The sequence below is a fragment of the Falco biarmicus genome, chromosome 9, assembly GCF_023638135.1.
Source record: "Falco biarmicus isolate bFalBia1 chromosome 9, bFalBia1.pri, whole genome shotgun sequence".
In the NCBI taxonomy this organism is placed as follows: Eukaryota; Metazoa; Chordata; class Aves; order Falconiformes; family Falconidae; genus Falco; species Falco biarmicus.
In genome coordinates, this window is record NC_079296.1 from 20,667,627 (window position 1) to 20,688,322 (window position 20,696).

At 37.2% G+C, this 20,696-nt stretch overlaps 1 protein-coding gene across 2 annotated transcripts in view; it reads right to left on the bottom strand.

Annotated features, from left to right (window-relative positions):
• The window catches only part of ATRNL1 (attractin like 1), a 525,478-nt gene that overhangs the window by 463,813 nt on the left and 40,969 nt on the right, over nt 1-20,696 (bottom strand). For both annotated transcript variants that reach the window (XM_056352650.1, XM_056352649.1), the window contains exons 2-5: nt 17,198-17,281; nt 15,045-15,158; nt 12,719-12,847; nt 9,329-9,537 (exon numbers count right to left, since the gene is read on the bottom strand). In XM_056352650.1, the coding sequence (XP_056208625.1) occupies nt 9,329-9,537; nt 12,719-12,847; nt 15,045-15,158; nt 17,198-17,281 (536 nt within the window). The remainder of the gene's footprint in view (nt 1-9,328; nt 9,538-12,718; nt 12,848-15,044; nt 15,159-17,197; nt 17,282-20,696) is intronic.

The window sequence follows — 20,696 nt, forward strand, 5'->3', positions numbered from 1 at the left end:
ACACACCTTTCATGCAATGGAGAGCTGCAGAACAAAGATAATGAAAAATGTGTTTTATTATTTCTATGCAAAAATTATTTTTCTTCATTTATTTAAAATTGAATTTGTTTCTTATCTTCCTAATGTGTCACTCAATCCACTGATGGGGGGCAGGGGGCTGAAGCTTTAAAAACAGCAAACAACTTCATAAACCTGAGCTGGAAGTCAATAACATTATCCTCAAAGGTGGGAAAAAATTCTATAGGTTTAAAAAAAGCAATTTACACAGACAACACAAGAGAGAGGATCTAATTTCTATTTATTGAAGAGTGTAATGAACTGCCAAAGCAAAAATCTGTTCCAGTAGTTCAAGTCATAAGATCAATTCCCACCTAATGAGAAAACATCATCTACTGTCTTCAACCTTAATCCCTTCTCCTTCGGGATCACAGGAAAAAAAACAAAAGTATTCATGTGTTGAATATGAGTGTCACAGTCCTGTTTTTCATACAACCTAATCAAAGCATTTAAATAATTTGTTATTTACTCTGTATCTAATACCTGATCGTTTGAGTTGAGAATTATTGCTTTAACACAATTTTTCAGCCACCACAAATACAAACCAAATCTTATTATTCTCAAGTACCCAACAAAATCTTCATATGATAATGAATTTGATATTATGAGAAATATTTTGAGAAAAGATAATATATCTGAATATACTTTCAATAAAAATTCCATTGGAAGTTTTACTAAGCAGTAAATCGCCTTTTTTACAGGAAAGAGATGAGATAGTAACTACATAATATAAAGTTGCTCTGTAAATGAAAAGATAGATGTTGTTCAAGAATGGCTCACCAGCATTCTAATAGTAGGTGTGCTGTTACACTCTCACTGCACAGCTCCGCAACCTCCGTACAGGATGTAATTATTTGCTCCCTCCTGCAAATAATCTTGCTCCAAATGAGACTTAAGGATAGACAGAGAGGTCCTGGACAGGTCTCCATCTAAAGCAGCACAGTAGCAAGCTGTGCCAGGACTCAGCCTCCTCCATGAATGAAGCAGTGAGAAATCCTAACGCACACAGGCTGATGCAGTTCTTGAATGCCATCTGGTTGCTATTATTCAGTGCCATTTCTTTCCTCAGCCAGGAAGAGTGGATCATCCAAGGACAATCCGGCCTTGGGGAATCTGCAGGGTCAGTCTGAGCAGGCAAGCCCGAAGGGCTGCACTGCCTGTCATCTGCAGCCTGTCAACAGTGCACAGGACTCAACAGCACCCTTTAACTGTTTGATTTCAGGTCTCAAACCTCAGACCAGCTAGGCTGGTACAGAAGAATAAGGGCTGATGCCACAGCAGCCTTTACTGGAAGCACGTTGCATGCAAAGCTTTCCTAGTCTTTCATGACTGAGCACAAGTACACTGTTTGGTAGGTGCTGCGTGAAATTTATTATAGTATTGAACAAAAACATGTTTTGCTTCATACTTAGTAAAAGAAACAGGGACCTTTCAGATTAGCAGTAGCTGACAGTACCCACTGGATTACAGATTTTGAGACTCCTTGTTAATGGATATCAAGCTCTAATATTTCTGCTAACAAGTTTCAGAGAACTTCATTGCTCTGTCAAAAGTCCACTTCCAACCTTCAAGCCAGATGTACTGATAACCAGTTTAGCCCAATTATCACCAGACCTCAAGAGCTGGTCTGTCTATACACCCCACAAATGTTTACAAACAGCAATGCTATGGCCTCCCAGCCTTCATTTCATTAGTTTTAACAAACCACGCTCTGTTAGTATCTTCCATAGCCCTCAGCATCTTAATGGCTCGCCCTCTGAGCCTGTTTCAATTTGCATTCATAGAAGTATAGTAACAAAAATGAAGTATAGTACTAATGTTTTCATGTAGATTCTGTGACTGATCATCCTACTAGCGCACTTGACACTTTACAGTCTATAGTTTGTACAGCATACAAAAATCAGAATATGAATTAGTTCATATTTTAATTAAGATAGGCAAGGAAGTGTTATCCCATGTCACCTTCCATACTTCAATCCAAGATTAAAAAACAAATTCTTAATACTCAGTCCCTAAATGTATGAATTTACAATTTATACTGGAGTAATTGCAACCTACACATTACTCAAACCCTTTTTTGCAGGATGTTCTGATCCTCCTTCATATTTAATGAAACTCCCATCATTATATTATCAGATTTCATTAACAGTCTTATGAGTAGATTATAAAAATTATGTAACAAGATCAGTCCCAAGATCAGTCTTTAAGTAGTACTGGTATCTTTCCATCCTGTTACTTGTTCAGCACACCCACTCACATTTCACAATTAAGAAGCTGCATTCCCCTTACTGTTCCCTTATGTATTCCCTGACTTTTAATGATTTCCTACCATCAAATGCTGAGTTTCAGAGAAAATATTTCACATTTTCTTGTCACTTTCCTTACAATTTATTTTAGTATTAACTACACATGAAAATCCACATTTCAGCTGTTTCACTATTCAATCACACCATATGTTTTTTTCTTTCTTCAAGTTACGGTCTAGAACCGTATGCACTGCTGAAATCAGGCTAACGAGATCTGAGCAGCCTGAGTCACTTACTATTCTTAAATAAAGGTGCTATAGCTAATGAACTAAATTTAATATCTTCCCTTATCAGGGAGATCAGCACTATCTAGCTCCTTCTTGTGTTCAGGACCTAGTCCTGCTTTTGTTCATTAGTTTATTCAGGTGTTCGCATGTTCTACTTTGCTACATTTACAAGCATGCATTCTAAATAAATATTTAGAAGGACATAAATACATTTTTCATTAAAACTCACAAACAGTAAGGGATTCCCTTTCTAGATCTCAGCCTAATTGCATGTACAAAGTATTTTCAAACACTTTTAATGCAGCGAATCATTTATTGAAATTAATTGAATAAATTTTACTAAATCTGCTTTCACTAAACACCAGATGACACTACAAAGGTATTTAAAAACTGAAGTTGGCTTCTCATCTACCTGTCATGTTCTTTCTTTTGCAGTAAGGCTACTTACATTTTCCCACACAATTTTCAGACACTAAATTTCCTATTATGATAGCTATATTTTGCTAACAAATTGCACAAAGTCCTCCAAGGATGCTTGAAAAATTATTAAATTCAATCTGAGCATAAAACTGAAGAACATGTTTCCAGTATATATGAAATAACAATTCACGTTAAGCTAATTCCTTCCTATGAATTCGGTATATGCAAAATTTCCTTAGACAACTCTCATTTCTGTGATACGCATAATGAAATTCTCAAATATGGAGTGGAGAAATTGGATTTTAACTTAAAATTGGGGGAGGAAAGGACTCCTTGGGCTTCTGTTTTTATGTGCATATATAATATTGATATACATATTTTTAACAAGACACCTCCCAGTCTGTAAATCTGCAGTTTCTTCTGACTGAATTCATGCTTGGTCAGGAGAAGATGTGAAAAGTAAAATCTAGACCAAGAGGGCATTATCACAGGGCAGAACAGTTATAAGACACCTGTGTCGAAATTTTTTTTTCTTTCCAAAAACAGGCTTGTCCAAATTGAATGTTACATCATAGGTCCTCTTCTCTGAATGCACATACTTGTATGCTTTCTGTTCAATTACATCCAGGCACAACGGGCCAAAACCTTAAATTTCGGACTTCTCAGCATTTGGCACAAGCTCTTTCCAGTGCTGCATTTCACCTGTCACTGCCTCAGCTCACATCTCAAACCTCTGCCACTGGTTTCAATAAACCACCACGACACAAGCACAGCTTTGCCAGATCTCAGCATCGAGGAATAAGGTGAGCCAAACAAGAAAGTATGACTTCAAAGCCTTCCACTGAAGCAGTGGGAACGAACTCAACTCTAGCTAGTCCTTTAAGGACAATCTAAGTCAAGTATAGACACACATTGACATCGTAGCTCTGGCCACACTCAAGACTGTGTTTATTCTAACACCATAATAATGAGCAAGACAAAATACTGAATTTTACACTGCAGCAGTCATAGCACTCCTTTTATACTTTCATCATTTACTTTTCTCCTTACATAAAGGCTCATTTTTCCCTAGAGAGCTATTATAAAATTGAAGCTGCCTTAATTGCCAACAGACATATTTCAAAGTTAATTAGTTTGATTTCAGAATCTGGTCTTCCACTACATCTCTATTTGCTAGAAGTAGATTTGTGGGGAGAAACAACTAACTATACACTTTTCAGAATTTTTACTGGTGTTTTATCTTTGGACTAGATCTGATCCCTAGGACTGAACACCTGTTTGTGGCTGCCGTGCATTACGTGCAGCTCTGGAGCTCATCTTCTGATGTAGTTCCATTTACAAGGAATGCAGTTCCTGTGTTTTCAAACCACCTCACAACATAATCCAAAACAAAGTACATGTGGAGAACCAGATTTGCTTTGAAGGAACCCTACTGATCCTCTTAAAGATTAAAGTAAATGCACCTTGTAATTCCTCCCTAGCAGATCCCCGTCTTGCTTGCAGTACTGATATTCAGTGACCAAAGTACCGATAAAGTTTCTCTTAAATTCAATAGTCTTCAACTCTTCTTTTTCATGCCTGCACCCCGTACGAAAGGTACCAGCACCAAGAGCATCCCCACATCCCACTGGACAAGGGAGAGGAAGTAGATGGTACCTGTGCAGGAGCTCTCGGTGAGGACTCCCACCAAGCATTACTCACCACTAACTCCTTAATCTCCCCATCACAAGATCGCTTCCTAGTGAGCACGTCAATTTAGTGGCATGGCTTGAGTCATACTCCCTCCCTAACAGGCTCACCCCCAACGTGGGCGCTATAATCCAATATTGTCTCTCAGACGCCTATCATACAGAAAGGGTCACTTCCTCTCTACTCCAAATTCCTCATGAAAATTCTCACCTACAGTGATTTGCAAGTCTTCTAACAATTGCTGCTTCCTAAGACAGCCTTTCTTTCGCTGACACAGCATGCAGTCTTTACTACCAGATCACTTTACATTAAGTCGTATTAAAAAAAGATTTTCTAAATTACTACTTCGAACTGGATGATTTATAGCTCATTAAAATGAGACTATCTTCCTTTATTTACCACACAGTGAATCATATTAACCTAACAGAAAACTTCACCAGAAAAAGTTGTATGTAGTAATCAAGATCTGTTATTAAGGAAAAAATGTTGTTTAACATCAGACAAAAATTGGTCACTGGAATAATCTCCAATTAAGCACTTGGCTACTGCATATTTTACAGGTAGCTATATTTTGAATTGCTTCTGTAAAACAGTTTCTAACCTATTTGATATGTTGCAGGCTAGTTATATCCTTTACATAGTATTATGTCAAGCTTCCTGAAGAAATTTGAGAACACCTCTATCAACAAGACCTATAACATTACTTTTTAAAAGCATTCCACACATTCATAGTAGTTAGCAACATTTTCAGTATGCCCAAAGATAGTCCACTTTTTAAAAAACGTGGAACTTTTTACAATCTTTCCAGTTATCCTGAATTGTCAAGCCCATGACAAAAGTTGACTGTTCGGAAATCTCCGGTTCTTATTTACAGCCCAACAATCCCAGACAGCGTCCCTGGCATCACTTGCTGGCTGTAAAACACCTGTTCCCCAGCAGGCCGGGCCGATGTGCCGGGGCCACCTGCATGAGGTTCAACCAGGCTCAGTGCCGGGCCCTGCCCGTGGGTCACACCAGCCCCAGGCAGCGCTGCGGGCTGGGGCAGGGGGCTGGGAGCTGCCTGGGGGGAAAGGGCCTGGGGGGGCTGGCTGACGGCCGGCTGGGCAGGAGCCGGCAGGGTGCCCAGGGGGGCAAGGGGGCCAACAGCACCCTGGCTTGTATCTGAAATAGTGTGGCCAGCAGGACCAGGACAGTGACCGTCCCCCTGTACTCGGCACTGGTGGGGCCGCCCCTCGAACCCTGGGCTCAGTTCTGGGCCCCGCACGACAAGAGGGACATGGAGGGGCTGCAGCGTGTCCAGAGCCGGGCAGCGGGGCTGGGGAAGGGGCTGGAGCACAAGGCTGGTGAGGAGCGGCTGAGGGAACTGGGGGCATTTAACCTGGAGAAAAGGAGACTCAGGGGGACCTTATTGCTCTCTACAGCCACCTGAAAGGAGGTTGCAGGCAGGTGGGGGTCTGTCTCTTCTCCAAGATAACAAGTGATAGAGCAAGAGGAAATGGCCTCAGGGAGGTTTAGATTGGGTATGAGGAAAAATTTCTTCACTGAAAGGGTAGTCAAGCATTGGAACAGGCTGGCCAGGGAGGTGGTGGAATCACCATCCCTGGAAGTATGTAAGAAAATGTATAGGCGTAGTGCTTAGGGATATGGTTTAGCGATGGACTTGGGATTTCTGGATGAAGGATGGACTTGAGAATCTTTAAGGTCTTCTCCAACCTCAATGATTCTACAATTCAACAGTCAGCAAAAGGTAACATCTTTCGATAAAATGTCTTTTTCAACTTCTTAGTTCAAATAGCACAAAAGCCACCATGTTTCACAGCCATGTGCCCGTGATTTTTTCACCTGTGCCTAGCAAAGAAAAAGAGATCAAGTTGGTAGTGTTAAGGCATCTTTTTTTCCTCCCTGAGTTACATTCACTGCCTGCATCAGCAGGCATCAACGTATTCTGCTTTAGAAGATCAAGACAGATTAACCAGTAATGGGACAGCATAATATGATGTAGTACCCATAACAACAATCACTCTTCTGGAAAAACTTCAGCCACTTATGTTGCCTGAATATTTTTAGTTTACCAGATTTCAAGTAAACACTAGATTTTTTTTCCTGTATATACTTACAAGACCAACCATCTCAGAAACATTTAATATTATTAACATTATTGGCATTATTAAAAAATAACAAGAAGTACATTTAACAGGTATATTTTTGTTAAAATGTATGTTTTGATAAAAATAAAATGGTTATTATTTGCTTTCCAAGTCTAAAAGTTTTTATTCCATGACTTCATTTTATATTTGTACAGCTAGCGGCTAGCTGGAAATAAGTGCAATATCCTTCTTCCACAAAATTTATCTAATAACGAGAGGACCCTACTTTTCACTCAAAACCGTTATTCTCTCCCAAAGAGCACAGTGTTCTCTTTCCTCAGAATACCTCTTAAATCTTCTTCAGATTCTTAGATTTTCTTCAAAGATGCTCCTTTCGCAGCATCCACAAGATGGCAGCATTGTAAAAGAAAGAAACCCTATGCAGGGTAAAATGTGAAAGGCTTTTTTTTTTTTTTTAATGTCCTGAACCATGGATTTTATTTACTGTACATTCTCAATCAATGCAGTTCAATCAGGTTTTTTAATATATGGAATTAACATAATCAAAATCCCAAAATGTAAAAAAAAGTTAAAAAAAACATAAAACTATCTTCAAAAAACCATAGAAACCAAGACCCTACTTTAGACACTTTATTTGAATTACCAAACAGAAGAAAAACTTGGTAGACAGCAAGAGTAGTAAGATAAGTAAAAACATTTTTGATTCCAGCATTGCAAATAACCCACATATGTCTGTTTTGAAAATATAGAGTATATGGATGCAAATAAATAAATAGAACAGAGAAGCAGGTAGTCACCCGGAAAACTCAAGGAAAGGTTTGGTATTGTTTTGTAATTAATAAAGAAAAACAATTATGTATCCAAGCCAGCTCATCTGTCACAGAATGAAAACATAACTGAATTGAATTCTATGTAGGATCAGTGAAAAACCAAGGAACAATGAAGTTATCTCTATATAATCTTACTCACTGTAGGAAACAACAGGAAGCTAGCATGCATAGAAATGCTAGATGAAAAGAAGATACTAACAATCAAAGTTAGACTTCTAATTTTATTTCACGCTCAAAACCTCTGCTGAAGATTGTAGCATTGTAAATGAAGGTATAGCCTAAAAAGCTTTTCCAAAGATTTGTGACTTTTCCCCATTTCTTACACAGCTATCTGAAATGGCAAAGACGTAATGCACAAATGAAAGGGTGTAACTCTTGCTGCAAGTTCTATTCACAACTGCCTTACAAAGATTAAGCTTTCTGGATCTTTTTTTATACACCACAATCATGGAAGGCTGTAAAGGACTTAGTAGCAAGACTGCACCATTTCCATTCAATGACCATATTGCTAACCCGCTTCCTTTCTGTGGGTGCACTGACTGCCTTTTAATGAACAACTTCATTAATTATTAAGAAATGTATTAAATTTCATAGTGTCTTTGTTCTAATAGGTGTGACAGCTAATACCAGTAAAAGAAGTCATCTCCTTGGACATGCAAAAAGAAACAGCAATAAAACAAATGCAGACACAGGAAGTAATGGGAAGAGGGCATGTAACTAAATAATGTGGGGCTATTTTAGTATTGATTTTAAGAGAAGAATGGCAATTTCAACGCATAGCTAGCTAATCCAATTGAGACATTTAATAGCAGTGGTAAAGGATAAAAAGTAAACATTCACAAACATCTAGCATCGTTACAGTAAGTGAATTAAACATTTAGGATCTTAAATAATTGATCTTTAATAAGAAACAATTATTTACGATACTAGAAGAAAAACTACAGCACATGCTTACAGTACATCCATTACTCCAAAGTATATGTCCACATAGACATTCTTGTACCATCATAACAAAACAGCTTACCTTCATTTTTCATTGAGAAGCTATACAACTAATACAGAACGGAAGACCAGACAGTGAACACCTACTTCAGGAAGCACTAAAAACATGATGGGATCATGTGACATTAAGAGAGGGGGGAGGAAAATCAAATCTGTCTAGACATTAAAGAAATGACTACACTGAGATACAGGTCATTTATGCGTGAATCCAAACTCAACCAAAAAGAGCAGCAGATATAGTGTTCAGTTTTACTGGGTAGTACCTTACTATATATTTGGTTCCACTGAAATAAATGGTATTTCTTGCATAACAGGATAAAGCACATGGAAGAGGAAGTTAGGCTATGGAGGAACTTAGTCTTCAGAAGTGCTCGGAACCCTTCATTTTTTTATTTTTTCAATTTTTTTTTTTTATTTTCTCCGATCATTAATTTCAAAAAAAAAATTAATGTCCACCACAAGAAAGTTCAGGCCAAATATTTCTACAGCATCTTCAGACAGAAAATATCAGAGCTGTAAGCCTCTTCTGACATTATACATGTGTAGTACGTCCAGATGAAAATTTACTCCAGAAATTATTTTTTCATTTACATTTATTCTTTAAAGATCCTAATAGGTATACTAGATGGAATGCACTAAAAGCAGTTCTTTTTTAAAGATTAATTTGATTCCAAATAACAAAACCTTACCTTGCCAGCTATCATTGCAAACACACAGCTTCTCGCCTGTCAAATCACAGTACCCATGATCTGGACTGCCACAGTTGGCTTTACAATAGGGAATATCACAGGCTTCTCCTTTCCAATACTTGTCACACTCACAGTATACCCGGCTTGGTATGGACACACTGGTTGTACACTTTCCATGTTCTGAGCAGTTATTAGGACAAGAATTAATTCTGGAAAAAATATGTAAAATAAGGGAAATGACAAGCCAAGTGATGATGACAGTGGTTTTATCTGACTATTTTTCTCTGGGGAAAAAACCCTCTATATACTGAGAAAACACAAGTTTAATGATGAATTTACAGGCAAGTGAGCGAAAAGGTGTTCAACCACGCAGTCATGATCACAAACATCTTTTATTTTAACAGGAAGTATTGACATTAAGCAGGACAGACCCTGTCTAGACAGATCACTATCTTTTTTTTTCTCCTATGTTCTAGTATTAGCGCTCTAGTCAGTCCCTCCAAAAGCTCCATCTCTAGGAACATCCACACTGGAAGTGACCGTGAACAGTAACCCTTAAACTTTCTACCACAGACATACAGTTAAAGGGTTTTCCTGCATGGCTTTGGTCCATGCTACAAAAGAGTATGTCTAACATCCAAGGGCAATAAAATTGGAAAAACTGAGTAAGGAAAAATGAAAGTACCTGAAACTACTTACAAGTAACACTTCATGCTTTTAATCTTTAATAATAAAACCACCTTAACGCCACAGTCAGAGATGCAAGAAGAGGAAAGATTAGGCTGAAAGAAGTCTGTGACTGTTATGGGAGTTAGCATTTCTGTGATACACCCTACCAAACACTGAGATCACAGGCAAGCAGACTGCAAAATCATGCAAACGAGTTCCAGAAACGCAGGCAATTCCTTGGAGATGAGGAGGGATTGAGAACATTGAAGTATGTGGGTCCAAGAGTTTCCATGAACAGAATCTCAGGCAGTATGCACCTGATGAAGTCCTAAAAGGTTTTGAAAGCTTTTCTGATGACTTACAGGAAAGGGTTGGGTTGAAACTCAGCATAAACTGTTATTTCAAACCCCTGATCATAACACAGACTGCTCCCTGTAGATGTGAGAGCTGGATACCATTTCATAGCCTTCCTTGCTCTTTCTAAGCGAAGAAAGAACTGAAGAAGTTAGACAGGCATTGCTCATTCCTGGCCTTCGGCCAAACACAGTTGTGGTAGGACAGCCTAAAAACATTTTTTTCATTTTCTAAAGACTCACACCTCAGACGACTGATTCTGTTACACTACTGAAAAAGAAAATTCCATGTTTGAACTGCAAATGTCCCAGGTGTTTTGCCTAGTAACACACATCACATGAAAATCATTGATGACTGCATTAACTGCTGTATACCACAGCTGTGAGGAACCTCTCCCCCTGACATGACAGGAACAGTGTTCTGAAAGAACATGAACAGTAAGTCTTTACAGTCATAAACACACCAGTTTAAAAGTAGACATATTCCTACTCCAAAAGTTTCATTAAGGATTCAAACAGAATGAGAAAAACTGAATAGGCAGAGTTGGAAGCAGGTTGCCCGATTCCAAGGAACATAAAATATACTCAAGAGAGTTCTGCAGTAACTATTGTTTGCAACTGGCACGGCATCTCGGTCCCAGATGCTGTGCTTCTGTCTTCCCCAAAATAAAGGAATATGAGTGGTCCGTCAAGGTGAAGTCAAAGATCAAGTTAACCCCAGAGAAGTTTTTATCAAACCAAGGAAGAAAAAGGGTGACAGAAGCAGAGTGCAACATATCAGTGACAGACAGAACATTAATGCAGCCGCATAAAGCAATCATAGGTACTTCAGCATAAAACCAGTTACTGTTGACTCATTTTAAAAAAATTTAAAATTATTTGTTGCAATAGAAGAAACAGAAGAAAAGAGTACATAAAATTGTGTGAGTTACATGTAATGGAATTAAAAACTGGCAGGTTTTTCTTCATTTATTTTAAATCTTCCAGAAAAAAACAGGTAATGATATGTAGCATGCACATTACCAAGTCATAAAAGAATGCAGAACACATACATTCACTTCTTAAGAATGCCATGTTATGTTGCCATTTGCTCCCAAGACAAATAAAAAAAGTTCAATAAAAGCTTCAAGGATAACTGAAAAATGTATCTAATTATGGTAGAGAAGTCTGCCAAGCGACTGGATTTCACTGACGTCAACTGACAAAAATTAGAAATACTCAGCCTTCTAGGTTGCCATTTCCCAAACAACAAGTTAGTGAGGTTTCCCAAACTCTGAATAGTTATTTATTACCTGGTAAAAAGTAGGCAAAACCGCTGTGAATTACTGAAACAATCTTTCCATAGACAATTTAACAGAGATCTCTGCCAAGAGCAAAGCTATGGTCAGAAGCACAAATAGGACTTTTAAATTCATAAAGAATATGACAAAAATACTACATACACTTCCACATTTGAAGTGCAGGGCTGGCCACCACATCTCAAAAATTGGTATTTCAGAATCTGAAGGAATTAAAAGAAAGGAACAAGAATATCTTCAATCATGGGAAAACCATCACATGGAGGAACAGGTCCATCAGGACCAAGTAATCCCCTCGAACCAAAGTACCCAGTATGAACAGACATTGAATTATGTGCCACAAGCACATCCCAAATAAGACAGAAGTTGCAATTAACCCTTGGTGCATGTAAGGAGGAAAAGGCTCCGGTCCATCAGATCCAGCTTCAGAGCTGCTGACACAGAAAAGCAGACTGGAGGAAAGCAAGCATAGTTGTATCCAAATAGACTTTGCCATTAGAGAAACTAAAAGACAGTGCAGGTAAGAATTATGAAGGCAGAATGGAGATCAAGATGGAAAATAGGAGGTGAAAGTACCTGAGAAGCAGAGAAAAAAATGGAATAAAAACCTTGTGGCTGGCACAAAAATAAAAGCAGGACTTCAGCAAAGATTTCAAAAGCCATAGAAATATATTCAGCAAGAAGAATCAGGCAACAGATGATCCTAGTTCAAGAGAAGTGACAGCAGATACAATCTCCCTTCAATTCCATATGACAACTACATGTGTTGGATAAATACTGGAAGGGATACATTCTAGTTCCTTATGGCATAAGGAAAACATACTGTTGGAATGGCCATGTGGTTTCACTCAGAATAATGTATTTTATCTCATTTTCTTTTTTTTCCCCCACTAGTACCTTAATGACAACTCATTACAACCCCAGCTCCCTGGGTTTAGAAACATACCACAAAGTATAACTCTTACACTGTTAATAAAATTCATAGATAAACATTTTCCCTGGGTTTGCCATTCTCCTGAAAGAAATGATAGGCCAAATAACAAAGTAATTACTTTTCAAAAAATACTTACGAGTAAAAAATGTTAAATCCAGTTAGGTTATAAGCAGCATCGCTAAAAAAGTGTAGCAATGCATAGCCAGATGTAGTAACTACTTCAGGAACAGTTTCATTTCCACGCACTTCAGGGACTATTAGACCACTGGAAGAGAAAATGAGAATAATGTTTTTAATCAGTCTTTAGGAGAAGAAAAAAATTTTAACAAAACATTAAAGCAGGAGTTAGCTATTCTGGTTGTTAATTATAAAGACAAGGTAAGTCATAAAACATAAAACTCATTTTCAAACTTATTTTTAAAAACCAAATAACAAAATGTGTATAAAACTTGTCCATACCTCTGCAAGGTAAGGTAGGGTTTTCCAGAAAAAAAACCCAAAACAAACACCTCCTCCCTCACACAGTAATGAAAAATTTCATATCAGATTATTCTGAGGGTGCATGCATTATCAGTCTATTTGTTAAAACCTATTTTAACTTTGGAAAAATATATAAATGTTTCAGACAGGTGGTCAACAATCACTGTCATTCAGCACAAATTCTATTTCTACATAATATTTGCACCTTTAGAAGTTTATGTTATTAAAGAATTTCAGACCTGGAAAGTATGATAACTAAGTAACTTCCATGGAAAGTTAATTTTCAATGGAAAATAAAATACTCTTTAAAACTTCAGAATTATGTAAAAACATTAGTCTCAATTAAAGATTGAAGTAGGAAAAACAAGCAATATATTAAAATAGTGAGAAAAAGGATCACCTGCATAAACCAGTGCCACATCACAAATATAAATTAAAAGTTATATGAATCCTAGGGAAAACGTTAACAATCAATAAACTGAAAGACTTTTGAAGTTAAAAACACAGGAAGAGGAACCTCCTCTTTCCTTCCATTCATGCTACACCCCAGGTTCCTGAATAACAGCTCAACAAATTTAACAAATCTGGGGAAAACAAAAACCAGCCAAGCAATTTTGTAACTATTCAGGAGAATCATGAAAAAAGGTGTATATTGCTGTAGTTGGGCAGGAAAGAGGGATGACCTGAGCTTTGTTCCCATAGGAGAAAGCACTGTCATTTATGCAATTAGTGTTTCTAGAACTCCAGCAGCGTGATCAGTATTTCATAACACAAAATTACATACCGTTTCTGCCCCACAGAGCACGTGTGTATATACGTACAGTTTCTGTTTGGTTCATGTATTTCTTTTTTTAAAAGATAGCTTTGCATTCAATAGATATCCCAAGATAAAACTTCTACTGACTTCAGAGGATTAGGTTCCTCTGCCTTCTCTCTAATAAACTACAGCCCACTTGTACAGAATATTCTTTCTGGAATGCTTCCTAAAGTTTTAACAGCAGGGTAGGAATAAACAAACCAAAATATTTTGGCAAAGTCCAGGAATGGAGGAAAAAAATGATAAAAATCACATGACCTGTTTTTTCTCTCTTGGACGCATAAGAAATGCAGTGTATGGACCTAATTCGTAACCTCAATGGTTTATTGCCATTCGAAATGCAAATAAGTAGTCTTTATTCAGTATTTGTTGCTATGCTTGCTGTTTATTGTTGTTCATTTTATGTTTATTTCTAAACCTTGCTACAAAGTAATACTTTGATTCTAGACAACAAATATTAGAGAAAAGATTTAGTTGCGTAGCAATTCTTACAAGCAATGATAACATAAAAAAGGAAAAATTCCATCATTTCAGTTGATAGCAAAATTTGAGCTCTCCTCCAGGACTTTGAAGAACTTGATAATTTTACCCTCTATGACTTAGTCACAACGATATCCAGTTTAGTAATCTAAGGAAATATGTTACAAGATCAGTGCTTAAGATAGCCTTTGCATCAAATGTCCTGAACAAGTCTCTTCATTCTTCATACAGAAACTTAGAAGGCATTTAGTGACTTTTTTTTTTTTATACTTTACACACAGTGCAGCTTTGCCCGAGTCACAGACTGCAACTCTCCCTTAAGCAGGATCACTATTGGCCAGTGCCACATTTAATACGCATTAAAACTCAGGAGTCAGTATTGGAAGGGACTGGTAAATACATTTCTGATTGCCTGCCTATGAGCATTAACACTCCATGCACTCTCAGCAGTAAGTACAAGCCACATAAAGGATTTATGCTATGACCACCTAATAAAAAAATAAAAAAAAAAAAAATGAGGAGTGTCTTGCAATTTATTCTAATATAACTTTACATACAAGCTCCCACAATATTAACAAAAGCAAGCTACTAAACAAATTAAAGCCTCCAATGTTATTTTTTCCCCTGCAAACTAAAACTGTTCATACATGACTTCTTGGACTAAAAGGCCAATAAATAAACTCACCTAAATACAGCTATTAAAGGTGCATATATTGAATCTCCATCATAAACATACATATGATCCCAACTACATTCTGTGGCAAAGTGATTAAATCTCAATCTTAGTATTGCATTTGGGCTGAAAAAAAAAAAAAAAAAAAAAGAACATTGATGTAACATTATTTACAGAAGTACTGAGCTCATAAGAACTTGCAACAAAATTGATAATGCCAGTATAATTCTATTAAAACATTTTGAGCACTAACTAAACATTCCAAAGAGTTAAATAACAAAATTTAGGGCAAGCAAATATTTCACTATCTTAGAAAACTTTAAAAACAACATCTTTGTCCAAGTCTAATAATACCTAAATTTAACAAGAGATTTAAGTTCACTAGGTTTTATCAGTATCCAGAACCACAGATTTAGAGCAATTAAAATACCCCATTTTAATATACTAGTTTTACTTTGCAATGTCAGTACTATAAGGTTCAAAGTGTCTTTCAAGACAAAATCACCTAGACATCCTCATTCCAGTATTATACTAGTTACTGAAAATAAAAATCTTTTAAAAAAATTAAAAATAGCAAGCAATATTAGTGCAAGGTATTTTTTTTTCCTTCCCTCTCCCCAACACCTGGGAGTCACATTTCACCAGGTTTTCATAGAGATGCAGATAGGGATAGTAAGGTTTTTGAAAAGGGAATTTTCTCATATAACAAAACTAGCAGACTCCTAAATACATTCCATGCAACATACTGATTATTTTCTTTTATTTCATTTTATTCCCACCGCGCTCCCCCAACAGGCTTGAGTGCGGTTTGTCAGTTTGGAAAACATGGTTGGGGTTTTTGGGTGGTGGTTTGTTTTTGGGTTTTTTTGTGAAAGATCATTTGGAGAAAGCTCTTTGTTCATTTTTTGAGAGTATTTTATACATATGTGGCTTCCTTGTGTGTTGACATTTTGCGTTATGTTACTCTTCCACATACTGTGCAGCATATTGTTTCCTCCAACTACCCACTCTACCATCTCCTGCAAAGAGGAGGAACAGAGCGAAGACCAGCTTCAAAGGAGAGTTTGCATACAGTCCTGAGGCATGTTTCCACTTTAGCATAGTGTAGTGCAGTGCAAATATTCCTGAGCTAGCTTGGGGAAAAAAGTTGCTTACCTATACCATAAACATATTCAGCTATAGCTTAGTCATCTAGATACTGAAGCTGCTACTTAAAAGATTTTGCAAACTACCCGTAACTACTTTGCTGTTGTGCTTAAAATATTATTTGTGTATTAGCATACCAAAAATAGGTCAGATAGATCATTACCGAACTATGGTGACAGAGCAGACATGGAAGGTAACAGATTATGACAATACGGAAACACAGAAGCAGGCAATTTTATTCTAGAACACTAGTAGAACGCAGACCTAACTAAATTCTTCAGCAGAATCACAACCCATAGGCTGGTGGAAAACGTCCCGATGAAATTTAACAAATTTGAGCCTTTAACAGTTAGCTGTATTAGTGCATATATCACATTATTTCTTTGTGCATGTCTGTGTGTTTCTGTGCTGCATAAACTGAAAAATTAGCAACAGACACAAGACATCTAAACTGCACAAACTGTGGGCACAATATGATTTTAAAATTAAGTACACAAGGAAAACTAGAATAGAAAATAAAATACTTTACAGAAGCACTAACTTTTGAGTAACATGTAAATGAATAATTGTCATTAGACTGAAGAATTCTGTACTCAAAGCTATTTCTGATTTATCACTTATGAGATGAAGATAAATGTGTAAGATAATGAGGTAAATAATAGGATTCCATAACCACATTTGGAACTTATGTAGAGTTACTCAAATGGGCAACAAATTTACCACAGGGTTTTGAGAGCTTGCAGCACTGGCCAAATTCCAACGTCAGCCTAACTTTTGCCAGCAGTTTGAATGGGAATGGAATTTGGCCAACATTGAGCAATCCTGAAAAATCCTACTTCAATAGTATTTTTTTTTAATCTTTATAACATTTAAACAAAACCAAAACAAACAAAAAAAAAAAAAAAACAAAAACTGTTTATATTGTGTCCAGATGCAGTTTCAACTTGAGGAGTCCTTTAGATCTCAAATACACAGTACCAACCTGTCAGAAAATTTAAGCTATGAAAATAAATACTTACTATCCTTCAATTAACCAGGTACATTTAGTTTTATATTTATAATTTATTGGTCCATCTGTTAAATATCCAGACGGTTCTGTTAACCTACAAGAGAAAAAACAGTGCTGTAATAAACCAGAAACAACACAATAGAACACACATCATCAACATGCCAATAGATTCTTTCTGGATGGAAAGAAAATTGGCAGTGAGGGAAAGGGTCAAGTCCTTCTTTATATTTCTCGTCACACTATTTTTGCTCATAAAAACTAGAATGCTGATTATTCTGTGTCATTGGTTTGCTTTCTTCCCCTAGACAATCACAAGTCATCTAATTTTTCTAGTTCAGTAGCAACTAAATACTACATATAATGTAAATCATCCTTCACACAAAGTGGATCAGAGCCAGCATAAAGGGTTTCTTGTTTGAGAGTATTTTGCTTTGTTTGTTTCTTTTGCCATTGCCTTACATCTTACTTCTGAAATAAGACCGCAACAGCAGTGGGAAAACTGTTCTAGATCAAGAGAAATTAAGGCATAAATTATAAATTTAAATAAGCATACCTGCCAGCCTGTCCCTCTTGTTCAGTAATGAGGCACTGAAAAGCAAAACCTCTGAACTATGCAAAAACTAAATAAAATGTATATGAACAGCTATAAAAGGTCAGATCAAAATGCTAATGCAGCCCAGCACCCTGCCTCTGACAGCAGCCTACAGTGCATACCCAGGAAAGAATCTGAATACTGAATACAGCCACTTCCCACAGCGTTACACCGCTCCCAATGACTTCCAGCTCAGGGACACTCTCAGCCAGTGTCTTTGTGCCTTTGTGTTGGGTTTTGAGTTAATGCTTCTTCTTGGAGCTTGCCCACGTAAACTCACGTAAATTTTCAGTATCTAGAGCATCCTCCAGGAATGATTTCCACACATATATGAAGAGACATCTCAACTGTTTTTGTCCTGATCTACCTCTTGGCCATCATCTGACATCCTTAGGTCTGGTATCAGATGCAACGAACCACCACAGTACCTTATTCACGTGCTTTATCCCACTCAACATATAATGATCTGTGGTGTTTCCCTCCCTTCTCTCCACTGCTCCTTTTCCCACCTGAGAAATCCTTGCTCACTGCCTTTCATATATCTTTTATATTCTCCTATACCCTTTCTGAGATGCAACACAGAGATCTGCATATTGTATTCAAGATGCAAGTGAACCATGAATCCGTACGGTAGCAAAATAATGATTTCCACACCGTACTCTATTCCCATTTTAAAATTTTATTTGCTCTTTCAACAGCTACTATACTGACATTTTAAACACCACTAGCTGCTATAACTTTTTTCTGAGTGATAATAGATAGTTCAAGATTCATTACATATAGAAATTCATTTAATGGAGAAATAGAACCTTTTCCCTCCATCCATCTATATTACTTCACATTAATCTATACAGAGTGATAAAATAGCAGATGAAATTCAATAATCTATTAACATAAAAGCTTTCTGAAAGAGCTTAGTATCTTCAGCATGCTAGCTTCACTAATTTATCCCATTTTTTGCATCTTTTATGATTACGTTCTACAGTTCAGGCCTTAACACACATCTCTGGTGGCCTTACTCCACTGGGAAAACTAACCATCTTACTCTTCAAAATGTTACAACAATGATAACTATAAATACATACTCAGAAACACTCAACTTTTTCACTATAGCATGGAAAGATAAAGTATCACAAAAGGAAAAAAAGCAGCAGTGGGGGTTTTCTGTTTTGTGCCAGGCTTTTTCATAAATCAATAGACTAGATCTAAGTCCAGAGGCAATGCTGAAAAAGCTGACCAAGTCACAGCTAAATTTTCTCTCCAGAAGTCTAGCTGAACAAGAATTTAGTATCTGCTATCCTACTGTCTTTGAAGCTGTATACACCAATTATAAAAATATTCACTACCACGTTCCACTGCAAACTGTTTATGTTTGAATTCCTATCAAACACTAATTGCATACTTATTAACAGAGGTCTGTAATCCCAAACATAAAACTATAAACACGTGGAAAGGAAATAACAACAGAGCAAGAAAGAAAAATTTATGAGACAAGGTCTACACAAACTCTTTGGTTTTACATCTGTCCTGCAAGAACCAGCATCAGTTTGTTAGGCACACTGTAAGCCACCCTGTCCCAATCCCTGGTGGCTTAAATGAAGATTGTCGCAGCACTCTCCAAACTAGTCGACTGCAACAAGGCCTTACCATCTCATACCAACAAACTCTTCATGCCAGTCCCTCTGCTGCCTTCTCCTCGTCTCATCCAGTGCATGTACTCTCTCTCCTCTTGTTTCTTCCTCTCTCTCTTCCTTGGCTGCCCAACCTCTTAACAGAGCCAGCCACAGCTGCACCTCGTCTACACCAGCCAACCCACCGCCCCTGAAGCCAGCCCACAGCTGTGTATTATCAATGCTAATTAACCCAACTTCATTCCTCTTCATGAAAACTACAGGTGAAGATCTTCTGTAAAGGGACAAAGAAAGTTCTCTAATATGGGGAGCTGTCCAAATAATTGTACTTCAAAACATTTTCAAGGCATAAAATCAGTATGAATAACGTATTTTGTGTTTCTGAATCGAAATAAGAAAAGCAGTTAAACAGCTGGTAACACACGCAACAGACTGGAGGGAAAAAAAATAAGAACAACCAACCCCCACGTACTCAGTCAGCTGACAGCTGAGAAAAAATAAACCCCAATACATTGAGCTGGTCTGAATGCTGCAGTATACTGCTCCCCAAAAGAAATGTTTCCTGGTAAGCGCTATACAAATGCTGGTGCAGCTCACAAGCAAAGCCATGAGTGACGAGAAGCAAGGCTGGTAACTCCCACTCCTCCCTTGCTGCAGACCGGAGAAGCTGCAGAGATGGCGATGGGAAAAGGTTAAATATGCTCCTGCCAGGGGCTGTCGTGTGAACCAGTGCTTGGCCACAGAAAACTTTCGCTTGAAGAAAGCAAAAGGCATATGCAGTTAAAGTTCATAATATTTCTTTTTGTTGATAAATATCATCTTTATGAAAAAGATATACTTTCATATTTACATGCACGAGAGAGAGGTTTTTCAGTGTTGTCTTCTTTATGTATTAATTACATTGTTCAGACAATACTGAACACAGTATCAACCTATAACTTAGTGGTCTAAGTTGCACATTAATGATTTTGAAATCAAGCTAATATTGGTGCTGGGCCCCTAGCAGAACCTTAGTAAAGCTGATTACAGGAGCTTATATTCTTATATTAGAGAGTTTGTACTAGATTGAAGTCTCTTTTTTTTTTTTTTTTAAAGGCAGTAATACATACAATGCCAATGAAAATAATTTTAGTGCTGTCATATGGTTTATATACAGATGTAAAGCCTTATATAGCAGCCCATAGAACATTTCTTTTGCTTCAAGAAGTGTGAAATATTGCAAGTATTCATTTGCAGTCATGACCATTGCCTTCTCAGTGTCTGTATAATGCAATGGAGGTGACTTA